At 39.8% G+C, this 15,030-nt stretch overlaps 1 protein-coding gene across 1 annotated transcript in view; it reads right to left on the bottom strand.

The window, feature by feature from the left end:
* The window catches only part of ADGRV1 (adhesion G protein-coupled receptor V1), a 500,140-nt gene extending 488,939 nt beyond the window's left edge, over nucleotides 1–11,201 (bottom strand). Inside the window, exons 1-2 of the mRNA XM_089679659.1 lie at nucleotides 11,172–11,201; nucleotides 9,779–9,907 (exon numbers count right to left, since the gene is read on the bottom strand). Of these exons, the coding sequence (XP_089535785.1) occupies nucleotides 9,779–9,907; nucleotides 11,172–11,201 (159 nt within the window). The remainder of the gene's footprint in view (nucleotides 1–9,778; nucleotides 9,908–11,171) is intronic.
* Nucleotides 11,202–15,030: the final 3,829 nt, after the last annotated feature.

Here is a 15,030-nt window from a genome sequence, read left to right as displayed (position 1 = left end):
CTACTTCAATAAGGAGAGAAGCCAACTAATTCTCAAGGGGCAAAGTCTCCTGCAGTAGTCATACAGCTGAGAAAGCCAAAGACAAGCAAAAATGTGAATTGCCAACTCAATTTAGCAAAAGTATAATTAAAAAAAAAAAAATCTTAATTAAAGAACAAGCTTTTCAGCCTTTAAAAATCAGACATCATTAGTCCATAATAACACATCTTTTTTATTAGGGTAACCCCTGTAAACTGCTAAAAATTAAGTTCTGTAGATTTAAATAATGCAATCCTTTTACGTTAAATTAATTTTTTGTTCGAATGCATACAAAGGGAAGTGGCCTTTTTACAGATGGATGCACTTCACACAGCTTTTTACGATATAGAACTGTTATATTTAAGAATAAGTGGTTTGTTTACAGCCAGCCTCGCACACCTCACATATAAACTATAAGGGTGATTTTCATGCATTGACACATATATTTTACTAATTTTATAGTGATAACAAAACTTTTGCCACAGCATTTTAAAAAGCTTTTAACTATTAGCATGCATGTACACATTAGGGTCAATCTGAACAGGAGCCAACAAACCTGCTCTTATGTTTTCTGATTGTGGGAAAGTACTCAGAAGACGCCTATGCAAATATGGGGGGAGCATCCAAATTCCATATTAAAAGTTGCCTTTGCAGAAATTAAATCAGGAACCCAAGGTGAAAGTGTCAAGTACCTAAAGTGTATGCATATGTCAGAGATGCAACGGGAGTGGACAGTTGTCATCGGAACATGCATCCCTTTCTTGGAAGACTTATACTCTTCTCTTTTTCTGGTAACAACTGTAAAATTTTGGATTTCCTACTATTCTATTCTGTCTTAGTGACTGGTCACAGAGCTTATAGCTATCCAACAGGCTAATCAAAATAGCCAGCACTGAAATAGGTATACAAGTATTTACCAGGGAATTATACAGTATATCTATACATCCAACATTTTAGTAACATGGAAGTCATCTTCTCAAAGTAACAGCCACTGTGCCCTTGAAACTTTGGATGTATGGCAGTGTAATTCATGAGTAAATACTCATATAGCAATTTTTATTAGCCTGTCGTCTGCAATGCCACCGATACAGACAAGAAAAAAATTGGCAGGGGTTCTAATCCTACCCCAAAATTGAAAAGAAAAGTTCAAGCTTTATATACACTTTAATCTTGTGCTGCCCTGAAAGCATGTACTAATCAAACATGTCCATTGCTTCCTCTCAAATTTAAATAAAAGCACTGGCACTGGTGTGTAAACCTGCCAAACATCGTTGAATTTAACATAGTTGTCACAATGTGAGTGGATACATGGTTGCCCCTGCACCATTTTGTTATCCTTTTACTGCTGCCACAAATTTAAAGTAGAAGTCAAAGTTTTTTTCTTCATCTATAGAAATATTTACAACCAATGTGCCTATTATTTTAAATAATTGCTCTTCAGCCATTATTCTCAATATATGAAGCATTATCTGTCTTGATTTATATATAGAGGTTGTATAGGTACTACTATAGAGGTTGTATAGGTACTACAGCATAAAAATGTTTTTACACTTCTCTCCTCTTGCACCTGTCATGTACTGAAGGTTGAACCTTTCGGTAAAATCAGAATTTCCCCATCAATAAAATATGAAAGGACAGGGGTCTTCTCTTGTCCTTGTGGCAAATCAGGAGAGCTGAAACACATCAAGGAAGGTTGGTTCTCAGGTGGAGAAATTGTTGTAAGCACCTATTGACTATTAAAAAAATATGGTAAGAGGAGCCAAGAGTGGAGTGGGGCTGATGCATGCTTTCATATTTTTGATGGAGACTGGAGATGCAATATAGTAGCAAGTGCCAGAATTGTCCATCTATAAGAAGCACAAGTTTTGAGCAGAGCTACAGATCTGTGTATGTTATGGAATTTCCCCATGTCATCTTATGTCCATTCAGGCTTATTGACAGTATATTAGCTCTGTACTGTATTTAATGCTTATTCAGAGTTTTACATAGTTAATCCCCCACTCCCGTGTCACGTGACTTAATTATTAACATATGTTAATAATTAAGATGTCAGCAACAATCCCTCCATTTAAGATGCTTGAAGCAAAACTATACTGCATCTGAGCAACCACAATACCAAAACATTATTTAATAAATTTTGTAATATTCAAAGCAAACTCCATCATCCATCTATATCTCTGTGCTTTAATTTACAGAAAAATCACTCTGAAAAACACTCCCTAGCATTTATAGCCACAGCTATCTTGAGTAAGTGCAGATAAGTCATGTAGAATCTGCTTCCTGGAATCCATCTGTACTTAGCACAGGCATGCATGCAGGAGGGTGAACACCTCTCTTCCCTTCCTGAAGACTCCTGGGATATATGACATAATTTGCCTAGGCTGCAGAACAGGAAGTAAGTGAAGAAATATAGTAAAAAAGTTTAACACAAGTAAATATCATATACTTTTTTTATCTATTTACTAATGCTAGCAGCATAAGGATTAAAAATAATCAATGTTGAGTGGTGGGGGACCTGATGCTATGTCAGGACTACCCACTAATGTGGTTTGGATGGGTTAACATGCTCAAAATGACTGTCCTGCAAATTATTTATCTTCTGTATACGATCCCCATTTTCTTACCACAGACTTTCTTTAAACAGTTGAGAAGGGTCTTTTTGACCTTTGTATTGCACAGGAAATGACAGAGACTGGCCTACAATATATTGTATCAACATAAATTAGATTGTGGGGTGGGTCTCCCAAATGTTGCCTTCTATTATAAGGCTATGGCTTTGGTGTGGATTGTAAACTAGTACCATGATCCCTCGATTAAGCTTTGGGTTCCTCTGGAGAAGTTGATGGCAGGTAGGAATTTAGCAGGGCTCCTTGGATCCCAATGGCAATGATAGAGGACTCTCGGACTGGACAGCCCCTTTGTCATAGACTACGCTGACAATATGCAATAGGCTGAATGCAGGTGGCAAGTTTACTTCAGAAGAGTACTCCCTGGATCAAAGGGACTACTCTCAGGCCAATCACCAGTACTCCATTACAGTTTCAATTCCATGACAACCCGTCTTCTGTTAAACTATATAAGAATAGTGTCATTCCTCATTTGTTGAATGCAGTGAAAAGCTTGATTCCACATTATTGGAGGCAGGCTGCCTGCCCCATGGCAGCAGATTGGAAATGAGGGGTGGACACTATTATAGATGCAGAATGCTGGGTATTTGTTAAATTTGTATTAAATTATGTTTTAACTTGTACATTGGTTTGCTTCTATGTGTTACATTTAAAGTCACATCCTACATACTGTGTGTATCCCCCCTTTTTAAAGCTGAGAGTTGTTTCCAGCTATGATACCAGTTAATGTTATCAGAAGTGACACTATAAGGCTCCATACACACTAGCGGTTTTTTTAAGCTCCTAGAAGCTATTACCAGAATATTTTTTTCTGCTCCTAGAAGCTAGTGTTATCCTATGTGTCCAAGTATACTACTTTAGGCTATTAGCATTTTTTGAGCTTCAGCATCTAGGAGCAGAAAAAAAATGTTTTTTTGTAGAGTTTTTTGAAGCGTTTTTTCCAGAAAAAAAATGCTAAACACTCCTAAATTCTGCTAACCGCTACTAAAGCACTCCTAACAGCTTTTTTTCTAGCTTTTTTTTCCCCTCTACAAAAACGCTAATAAAATGCTAACTCTTCTGAATGCCACTGGTTTTTATCCAGCGCTTTTCCCAGGGTTTTTTTTATATAAAAAAAAACCCGCTAGTGTGCATGGAGCCTAAAAGTATACATGCTTCACTGCAGTGGTACTGGAAACCTCTTCAAAGCATTGCAACCAGCCGTCAGTGGCATCATGTCTTTCAAGCACTATGCATGTGTTGCCTTGTGAGATAGGACATTCTACTCTCCCCCAATCCCAAAACTTTTGTGCACAGACCAAGACAGTGCTTTCAAGGGGTTTACTGAAATGTTGCAGGTTTGTTTGTGTTAGTGTTTAATATACAGCTTTACTGTTGGCTGCCAAGGTTAATGATAAGTGTGAGCCTGCTTTAATGAACCACTATACTGAGAAATATTTCATTGTGGTAATTGCCTGAGGTTGATTACTGTAATCATAGTATTCAGTATATGGATTCATTTATCTTTTCATTTTACAGGCCTTTATTTTTATTTTTCTCTACAATCGCATGTAGACCAAGCTGTCCAGCAGAATTGACAGTTATAGAGGTTGGGACAAACCATACAACACTGCTGCATGAAAATGTAGAAATCTCAATCTTTCCTCTGTGGCTGCTTTACATCTATGTGTGCAGCTTACTTAAAATGGAACTAAACTCTCCTATCTTTTATAGACAAGGAAGCTGCCATATTAGACTCTTTTTGATATGCAGTTACCATAGTGCTTAACATGTGATATATGACAGCAGTCATTTGATAGCTTGACAGTTTTCTTGAGAGTACAGAATGCCTTAGGTTAACTGTTTTGATAAGCAGATAAATTGAAGGGTTTAGATTTGCTTTAAAGTATATCTAAATTCAATAAAATTCCAGAAATTCAGCATCCTTATAACATTTTACACAAAAAGGCTTTGCATTTACACACATGTTCACTACTGATACCCTAACAAGACTGGATAAGTGATTTTGTTTTACAAACAAGAGAATGTCTTAAAGATCAGGGGAATAAATTGTTATTATAAAAATTGACATTTCACCAGCAGCCCCTAGGCTTGTTTTTACGAATCGTAAAGGTAACATGATCTAAATGCCTCTAGCTACATCCTATTGAGAGCTGTAGAATGAATGACAGCCATGTAGAGAGCAGTGACATGAGGGTTCCTAGTGCGTAACCATTTGTTGCACTAAGAAGTTAATATCTCAAACAATTAAACAACTTTGAATTATTCAATATTAACACCTGTTAGAACAACATATATCAAAGAACAAAGGAATGCTGAAATTTTGTAACATAATCCAAGTCTGCAGTAGCTTTGCGGCTCACTTCTACATAGACAGGTCATAACAGATATCAGGTGAACGACACGTCTCGAGAGTAGTATAAACTATCTGCAGGAAACTTCAGCCACTTCCACTCACAATTCATTCTTTTGTATTATGGAATTTTTCTGGTAATGCCTCACATTTACAATTATTACATAAAATAATATATAACGCTCAATCCACTGTTATTCATTGATGTAAAAAAACACTTCATACTTATATTTAATATCTGCTCAAACTGTTGTGCTACAATGAGATGGGAATGACTCTCATTCTATCGTAAACAAAAGACACCCCATGTCTCTTATTGGTGTTGTACTAGCAAATAAAGATCTCTACTTAATAGTCAGTAGCAAGATGGTTTTTCAGCAACAGGTAGTTGTTCTGTACTGTCAATGGTTCTGGCCAGTGTAGAGTAGTGTTCTCTCTCTGACTTTCTGAATTAGACTTTTCCTTTGCAGTGCACATTGGGATCATTTGGAATTAGTATTAAACCCATTGCTAATCCTGTCTGTTATAAAGCTTTGTGTCTCTATGTAAAGTTAGTAAAGCAGACTTGGGTGAATAGATCAACAAAGAGAGCCACTCACCTAAACCATGGGGCTGAGAGCCTAGACAGGCAAGCAGGATGATGGTCAGTGTGACATGTCTTGCAATCTTCAGCTTCTGAGATGTATCACTCTGTCATTCTCTCTATAGTCTCGGTGCATGTGGGGGAGGGGCTGTGCTGTCTGGTACTAATCCAGACCACATCATTGAAACCTGTCACCTAGCAAAGCACTACTGTCATACTAAGCTAGACACCAAGCAGAAGGGACAGATAGTGACAGAAGGCTTGATTCACAAAGTTGTAGTACAATGATAAGAATCTACATTGCAGCCTAGTGACAATAATTTTCAAATCTAATTGGCTGAAAATAACTGCAATTTAAAATATATATATATATATATATATATTTCTATAGTCTGTGTGTTAGTTTTGTGAACAGAACCTAGAGTCTCCTAAAAGCTCACCTCCTCCCTAACCAACCTACCCTCATCCTTTCTGTATGCCATCTAATGACAACTTGGTTTACAGCCTGGGAGTGCTTTATTTAGTGCAGTAAATAACTGTCCACAAGCGGTGAGCTAAGGTCCAGCCGCAACCCAGTTCAGCTCAAACCCATGAGAAGCTGTCACATGATAGCAGGCTGCTAGCCCAATCAGATGCAGCCAGGGAATTCCCCAGCCCACAGCCACACTTAACAAATAGATGGGGATGCTGGTGACATAATTTACCTAATATGGCCACATGGCATAGTTCATCACTGCAGTCCTCCGCTTAAGCTGGGTGCACACGGTCCGAATATCGTTCAGCAGAAACTGGCTGACAATCGGATCATAGCTGTTTCTCAAAGAGACATGCTGGAAAACCAGCATCCCCCTGTCAGAACACAATAGCACAGCGGGAGAGATCGCAGCACTAACATCGCATAGTTAGTACGATGATCTCTCAAACCTGAATGTGTGTACTAGGCATTAGCAGCTGAAAAATGTACCATGGTAGACATGCGGTTAAAGCATGTAAAAAGTTAAATTAAAAGTGAAAACTATATTTAAAGAGGGCTCCCTGCCGTGGGTCAGCTTTTCTCAGATACAGTGTGATATGCATGTTTATTCCCAGAATATCCTAATTGTGTTTAAAAGTTTTACAAACAATTAATTTTGTTATAAACTGACAAACCTCCTCCTTCTCCTCCTTCAACCCTGTTACCACTGAGGAAGTTGCCAAAACTCCTTTCTGATATCCACCTCACCACCTGTCCCCTGGACCCTGTCCCCTCACAATTACCATGACCACCTTCCTGCTTCATCCTAAACTCGCTAACCCACATCCTTAACTTCTCCCTCTCCTCTGGCACCTTTCCCTCTCTGCTCAAACATGCACTGGTCACCCCCATACTTAAAAAGCCATCACTGGACCCCACCTGTTTGAATAACTTGAGACCCATCTCCCTGCTCCCATTTGCCTCCAAGCTTTTTCAATGTCTTTTCCACAACCATATGAGTTGCTATCTCACTGACAACAACCTTCTTGATCCCCTACAGTCCGGCTTTCGCCCGCAAAATTAAACTGAAACTGCCCTGTTAAAACTCACCAATGACCCACTTACTGCTAAAACCAATGTCCAATACTCCATATTAATACTCTTAGACCTTTCTGCTGCCTTTGACACAGTTGATCACCCACTCCTCCTCAACAAACTCCACTACCTTGGCCTCCATGACTCTGCTCTTTCCTGGTTCTCCTCCTACTTATCTAAGTGCACTTTCACTGACACATACAATACCATCTCCTCTGCTCGTCTTCCTCTGTCTGTGGGGGTACCCCAAGGCTCTGTCTTCAGGTCCCTCCTCTTCTCTCTCTATACTTATTCCCTGGGCCAGTTGATAACATCCCATGGCTTCCAATACCACCTCTATGCTGATGACACTCTCATCTCTTGACTCCTCAACTCACCCCCTCAATCTCCTTACGCATCACAAATTTACTGAGTGACATATCAGTATGGATGTCACACCACTTCCTCAAACTCAACCTTTCTAAAACTGAGGTTGTAATATTTCCTCCTCCCCTATCCCCTCCCCATAACTTTACCATTGAGATCAATGGCACAACCATTAGTCCCTCCGCACATGCCATGGTGCTAGGTGTAGTCCTAGACTCTGACCTCTCCTTCAGTCCCTACATCCAGTCACTAACTAAATCTTGCCACATTAACCTCTGCAACATTTCCAGAATTTGCCCCTTCCTGACTAACAACACCACAAAACAGCTTATTCACTCCTTGGTTTTTTTCTGCCTTGACTACTGCAACTCCCTCTTCACTGGCCTACCCCTACACAGGCTATCCCCTGTTCAGTTAATTGTGAATGCTAGACTAATACAGCTTACCAACCAGTCTGTGACTACTGCCCCTCTCTTCACTGGCTTTCACAAGCCCAACATATAAATTTCAAAATACTAACCACAACATACAAAGCGATCCTCTACATCACCCCCAGCTACATCACGAAGCTCATCTGCAGATATTGCCCAAACTGTCCTCTCTGCTCCGCTAAAAGAGGCAAAAAAAAGCAGAAGTAGCCCATGAACCGATGTGAAGTACCCCTTGGATTACACATACAGTTGCAAGAAAAAGTATGTGAACCCCTTGGGATTACGTGGAGTTTTGCATGAATTGGGCATAAAATGTGCTCTGAACGTCATCTAAGTCACAACAATAGAAGAACACAGTCTGCTGAACATAATACTACACAAACATTAGATGTTGCCATGGTTTAATTGCACATAACATGTAAACGTTCACAGTGCAGAGAGGAAAAAGTATGTGAACCTTTGGACATAATAACTGGTTGACCCTCCTTTGGCAGCAATAACCTCAACCAAACGTTTCCTGTAGATGCAGATCAGACCTGCACAACGATCTGGAGTCATTTTGGAGCACTCCTCTTCACAAAACTGTTTCAGTGTAGCAATATTCTTGGGATGTCTGGTGTGAATCGCTCTCTTAAGGTCATGCCACAGCATTTCCATCGGGTTGAGGTCAGGACTCTGACTGGGCCACTCCAGAAGGCGTATTCTGTGCTGTTGCAGCCATTGTTTTGTTGAATTACTTGTATGCTTTGGGTCATTGTCCTGTTGCATCACCCATCCTCTGCGGAGCTTCAGTTGGCGGACAGATGGTCGTACGTTTTCCTGCAAAATGTCTTGATAAACTCTGGAATTCATTTTCCCATCAATGACAACAATCTGTCCAGGCCCTGAGGCAGCAAAGCAGCCCCAAATCATGATGCTCCCTCCGCCATGTTTCACAGTGGGGATGAGGTTTTGATGTTGGTGTGGTGTGCCTTTTTTTCTCCACACATAGTGTTGTGTGTTCTTCCCAAACAACTCAATCTTGGTTTCATCTGTCCACAGTATATTTTGCCAGTAGTGCTGTGGAACATCCAGGTGCTCTTTTGTGAACTTCAAACGTGCTGCAATATTCTTTTTGGACAGCAATGGCTTCCTCCGTGGTGTCCTCCCATGTACTCCATTCTTGTTTAATGTTTTCCTTATTGTAGATGTGTCAACAAAAATGTTAGCATGTGCCAGAGATTTCTGTAGGTCTTTAGCTGACACTCTGGGATTCTTCTTTACCTCATGCAGCATTCTGCGCTGTGCTCTTGCAGTCATTTTTACAGGACGACCACGCCTAGGAGAGTAGCAACAGTGCTAAACTTTCTCCATTTGTAGACAGTCTGTCTTACCGTGGACACATGAACATCAAGGCTTTTGGAGATACTTTTGTAACCCTTTCCAGCTTCATGCAAGTCAACAATTCTTGATCGTAGGTCTTCTGAGAGCTCTTTTCTGCGAGGCATGGTTCACATCAGACAGTGCTTCTTGAAACCAGTAAACCCAAAACAGGTGTGTGTTTTTTAAGGGCAGGACAGCTGTCAGCAACACATCCAATATCATCACACTGATTGGAGTCAAGGTTGGCTCACTCCTGGCTCCAATTAGCTCTGGGAGAAGTCATTAAGCTAGGGCCTCACATACTTTTTCCTCCCTGCACTGTGAATGTTTACATGTTATGTGCAATTAAACCATGGCAACATCTAATGTTTGTGTAGTATTATGTTCAGCAGACTGTGTTCTTCTATTGTTGTGACTTAGATGACGTTCAGAGCACATTTTATGCCCAATTCATGCAAAACTCCACGTAATCCCAAGGGGTTCACATACTTTTTCTTGCAACTGTACATCTAGTTGAGAAGCTAGAGTAGCAACATCTAGTTGAGAAGCTAGAGTAGCAACATCTAGTTGAGAAGCTAGAGTAGCAACATCTAGTTGAGAAGCTAGAGTAGCAGAACTCTGGGGAAAAATAACAATAAAACCAGCTTTTCCTCTGACAGTATTTTTTATGATGCATCAGAATTTCCTCAGTCTGATTGTCAGCACCATTCCACTCACTTCCTCTAAGCCCAGATTGTCCTGAACCTACCCCAGCAACAACTGAATAGTGAAAGGAGAGCAGCACCGTGATGAGCTCATCTCTGGATCTAAACTGATCAACTCTTTGTACTGCTACTTAAAGTGGAATTTCACTCTTTCAAGCAACACTGACCATTTCTAATCATCTTTATGCTGCTAGCATTAGTAAATAGATAAGAAAGCACATCATATTTATTTGTTTTAAACTTTTTTTTACATTCTTCAGTCACTTCCTGGTTTCCAGGCCTAGGAAAATTACATCACACATCCCAGATGCCTTCAGAAGGGAAGGAGGGGGTTTTCTCAGCTATGCACACCTTCTGGCCTTAAATGCCTGAGCTAAGGGAAAATGGATTTCAGGAAGTAAATGCTACATGAATCATTTGCCTTTACTCAAGATGGCCCCAGCCAAAAATGCTAGGAAGTGTTTTTCAAAGTAATTTCTAGACAAAATAAAGCATGGAGACATGGGTGGATGGGGGAGTTTGATTTGAATATTAAAAATGAATTAGATAATGTTTTTGGTTTGTGGTGCTGAGGTGCAGTGTAGTTCCATTGTAAGCCAGCCATACATGGATTGAAATTCACCGATTCCACGGGGACCAACCAAATTTCGATCCATGTATAGGCAGAGAGGTTGTATCGACTTCTGTACAACCACCCTGTTGGATTTTCCCCACTCAACTGGTGCTGCAGGATATAGCCTGCAATGCTGATCGGTGTATTCTAATGGGGGGGGACATCTCAGCACTGTCAGAACACAATAGCTCAGTGGGGAGGATTCCCTCATCCACATTGAGTGTGTGGAGGGGGAAATCAACTCAGTTTTTTTTTTTTCATTCAACCCGCTGGTTGAATGAAAAAAATAAAAGACTAATCTAAGGGCTGCCTTACTTTCACACTCCAGCTCTGTTACAAAGGGGCTGGGAGTGTCAGGAGGCAGGTGACATTCAGATATAATAATGTTTGCAGATCTGCATTTTTAGCATCTGAAAATTCTGTTTAATTTATTTCAAAGCAAACTCAGGCATCCATCCATGTCTCTATGCTTTATTTTGTTGAGAAATCACTTTGAAAAACACCCCCCTAGCATTTCTAGCCGCAGCCATTTTGAGTAAAATCAGATGTTTCATGTAGTAGTTACCTGGAATCCATCTTCCCATAGCTCAGTCATGCAGGCAAAAGGGTGCGCTTATCTGCAAAATGCCTTTCCCACAAATGAAAGGAAATAAACAGCGCAGACTACAGAGATGTATGACATAATTTTGGCTTAGGCCAGGAACCAGGAAGCAACTGAACAAATGTAATAAATAAATAAATCAAGTAAATATAATATACCTTCCTATCTATTTATTAATGCTAGCAGCATTGACTGAAATACTTTAGTTGCGCTTTAAATATGTATGATGTACATAAACTATAGCTACCGCAAAAAACGTTATTTTTTCTATGCAATTAAATGTACCTAAAGTAAAATCGAATGTCAAACAGGACATTTAAACTGTTTAGGTCAAAACAATATTGAAATTTCTGCAAAGTTTTTTTTTGTGGGATTGCTATGGCATCAGTGATCATATAAACATAAAAGAATGAAAAAAATCATTGGGGGGTATTTGTGGTCACTGCCGTTCCAAAGCTGACACAGCTGTCAGCAGTGGGGTGGGCATAAACACAGCATGAATTCTACCAATACAGACACAAATTATTCTGGTTGACTGGATTAGGAAGGCATTTAATTTACATGTTAGGACCCCCATCCATTGTTAATAGCCAGGTTATATTTTTAGATTGAAGTAGTATTAGAATCTTTAGAAAATTATTCATTAAGGATTTCCATTACAAATGTAGGCTTCACATTAAAATTAATGGAAAGTTCAAGCAGTTTGATTATAAGAACTAGTTTTCCTCAAGATCTCAGATCTAAAATTGGCAGGGAAACTTAAATGCTGGAATATGTTATATAAAATGTAAGTAATTCCAGCACGGCACAGAATTATATTTTACATAATTGTTAACAGTGTACCTAAATAAGTTTAAATTAGAAGTCCAGCCAAAGTGTTTTTTTTGTTTTGTTTTAGCTTTGAGTGGAGATGTTCTAATGGGTAGGATTTCTTACAAAACCAGGGGGAAATTTCACACCTACACAGGTTTAGCCATTAAACGATATCCCTCTACCACATTGTAGATATATAACGGTAAAGTTCCCCTCATTTTCTCCAATTTATCCACTGCTATTGGTGGAGACTAGAGGATGACAAACACCCCTGGTCCTTCCTCTTGCTGTGCATCAGTGGAATGCTCTCTAGCAATGCAGGGCAGGCTGTGTGTTGGTATGGTGGCTTAAAGGTCTGCAGCAGGAGCACACAGGGAGGGGTGACACTGCCACTGCTCATTGGAAGAGAGAATGTGAGTGTTGTCACAACTGACGAGCAGTTCACCAAACAAGCAAACAAATGGCCAGATTTAGCCAGTTCACCTGCCTGCATGCCCATTGATTGTTATTAATTTAGTGGCCGTATCATTACGGCCACAGAATGACAAGTTCCCAGCTTCCCAGGAATATAATTGACCATATGTGGGATTTTTTTTGCATTGATATATGTCCACTATGCCATGCCTTTTTATGCCAAAAACTGGCCTTGAAAAATACTGGCAAAAAATTACAACATTAAGCTCACATAGATTTAATACGGTTCAGGCAATATGTTCGGGGTTTTTTTGTTTTTGCAGTTTGCTACAACTAAAATTAAAAACAGTACCTGGCCGAACATCAATTTAAATTTTGATTTCAGGGCGCCATTCACTTTGAAATCAGTAATACAGAAGGCATGTAGTAAGTTACGATGATGGCTTTTTGCTTTTACAGGATAACAATGGAAGTTCTAAAGGGGCTGTTTAGAAAGCAGCTGACACTTCATTTTTCATTTTTGTTATTTTTACTATTTTGGGCCAGTTTTCTTTTGATAATAAAAAAATAAAATCAGGAGATATCCATTACCATTTACCACCAAGTGGAAGTTGAATTTGTCCTGAAAAAAACAAGGTATAATCCACCTGGATGCAAAAAGTAGTTGTGATGCTATGTACAGTTTTGCTAACACATGTCAAAGTTGCAAAATTGTATTTAGGCATTAAGATTTGTTTTACCCTTAGGCACAAAGGGGTTAAATTGAAGCCCTGATGAAGGGGGAGTATTATTCCAACCCATGAAATGCATTTGCTGTTTTTTAGTATAAAATAATACATTTATTTGGACTTTTATCCTTTGCGCTATTTCCATTAGTGCATTTTTTTTCAGATTAATTGTGAGACACCCAGGTTGTCTTTTGCAAACCAGGGGCACACAGCAATGATTTTTTTAAATGCCCTAATATGAATGATAACTTTCAGTATTTTTCTCACAGTGGACACAAAGATTAGCAAGAAAATTTTTGCAGGCCCTTTGCTGTTTCCTTTTCACCTTCTTTTGTAGACAGCTTGTCCTGTTGTTTATTGATGGATACCCAGGAATGATTCTATAGACTTTTACAGTGCTATGTATAATTAATGCCCAACTTTGGGCTCATCAGACTCCAACACATTACTCCCTCTTTTCATTAGAACATCCCCTGCACCTTAAATAACACTTATGCTTAACTTTTTTTCCAAGTGACTTTGGTTGGGTCTAATGTCACAGACTTCGCCAACTTCTTTTTCAGGTGGTGGATGGATCCTAAATGCTACAGAGAGCAAAACCATATAATGATGTGGCTCCAGTCCATGCAGAATTACTACCCTGATGTTGGGCATCATTCAGCGTAGAAGAGCAGTGGTAGCCAGAAGTCTCTGGAGAACAGCTTTTTAGGGGCTGCTGTGAAAGGCAAGGTCTTCAAACTAGAATTGGGCATTAAAAGTACATCTCTGACAACAGTGGCCATTTTATAGACTGAAATAGCTATGAATGGTTAAACTGCTAAGTCCCCTCCCCTGTCCCCATCTCTGTAACATACAGAGTAATTGTTCTGTATCGCAATTTAACGTAAGAACCGGAAGGGCTTCTTAAGATAACACAGAAAATGAGCACAAGACAGCTCTGAATTTTTGGCACAATCAACATATACATATGTAGTGCTACCCCCGTAAGGGCCACTGGATATTACTTGTCCTCTTCTGCTGCCCTGACCCAGGGAATTTCCCAACCCTTCTGGCATTCTAGGTTCGAACATGTTGTATACCCCTTTAAATGACCCACAGACACAATGTAACTGAACACAGCAGACTTCTGTATTAATTAAAGCAAACAATGAATTTGAAGGTGTCAGTCAGCCAAACTCTGGGATAGCATCCAAGACTGGCTGGGTGGAACACCGGATAATTAGACATTTTAAGACAAAGCAAACAATAATGAACAATAGCACTTTAGTATGCATATGCAAAGAATGTTAGACACTAAATATTTGAATGTACCCGGGGGACTCACTGGTGGAAAAGAAGGTTGGAAGGGAGTTATCACTGGAGAGGGGCTCGACTGTAGGGGAACCTAAACTTATGGTGGATAGTCAATTTGGGCCAACTCACACCCTGCAGATGAAAGATTAAGGGTAGTAAGTGTCAGGCCTGAACACAGTCTTCACCAGCACGCTGGAGCTCAGTAGGTTTAAGGAAATATCCTCGGCAGGAAAAAAGGACTGAAGCAATTAGTAAACAAATAATGGGTGCATCTAGCAAAATTCCTTTATGAGCCGGATTATGGTGTCTGCATGCAGTGTCCATGTGCTAAGTGTTACTGAAGAGAGAAGGATTTGGGTTCAAGTCCGCTTACCAGATCCTGGAAGTAGTCGGCACACATAGGAAGCAATGTAGGGTCTGCAATCCAGCCAGTGTAAGGATGGATGCGATAGGTTGGATGTGAACTCATTGACATAGGTTGGCACCCGCAGCACGGTGACAGGGAGTCCTCTAAAGCTGTGCAGCAGGGTAGTCTCACCCTTGCAGGAACAGAAATGGTTCACAGGCTCTGGGTA

This window comes from Staurois parvus, unplaced genomic scaffold (genome assembly GCF_062004578.1).
Source record: "Staurois parvus isolate SC_StPar_1 unplaced genomic scaffold, SC_StPar_1.0 ptg000229l, whole genome shotgun sequence".
Classification (NCBI taxonomy): Eukaryota; Metazoa; Chordata; class Amphibia; order Anura; family Ranidae; genus Staurois; species Staurois parvus.
The sequence above is the reverse complement of the archived record's forward strand: the minus strand, read 5'-3'. Positions and strand labels throughout refer to the sequence as shown.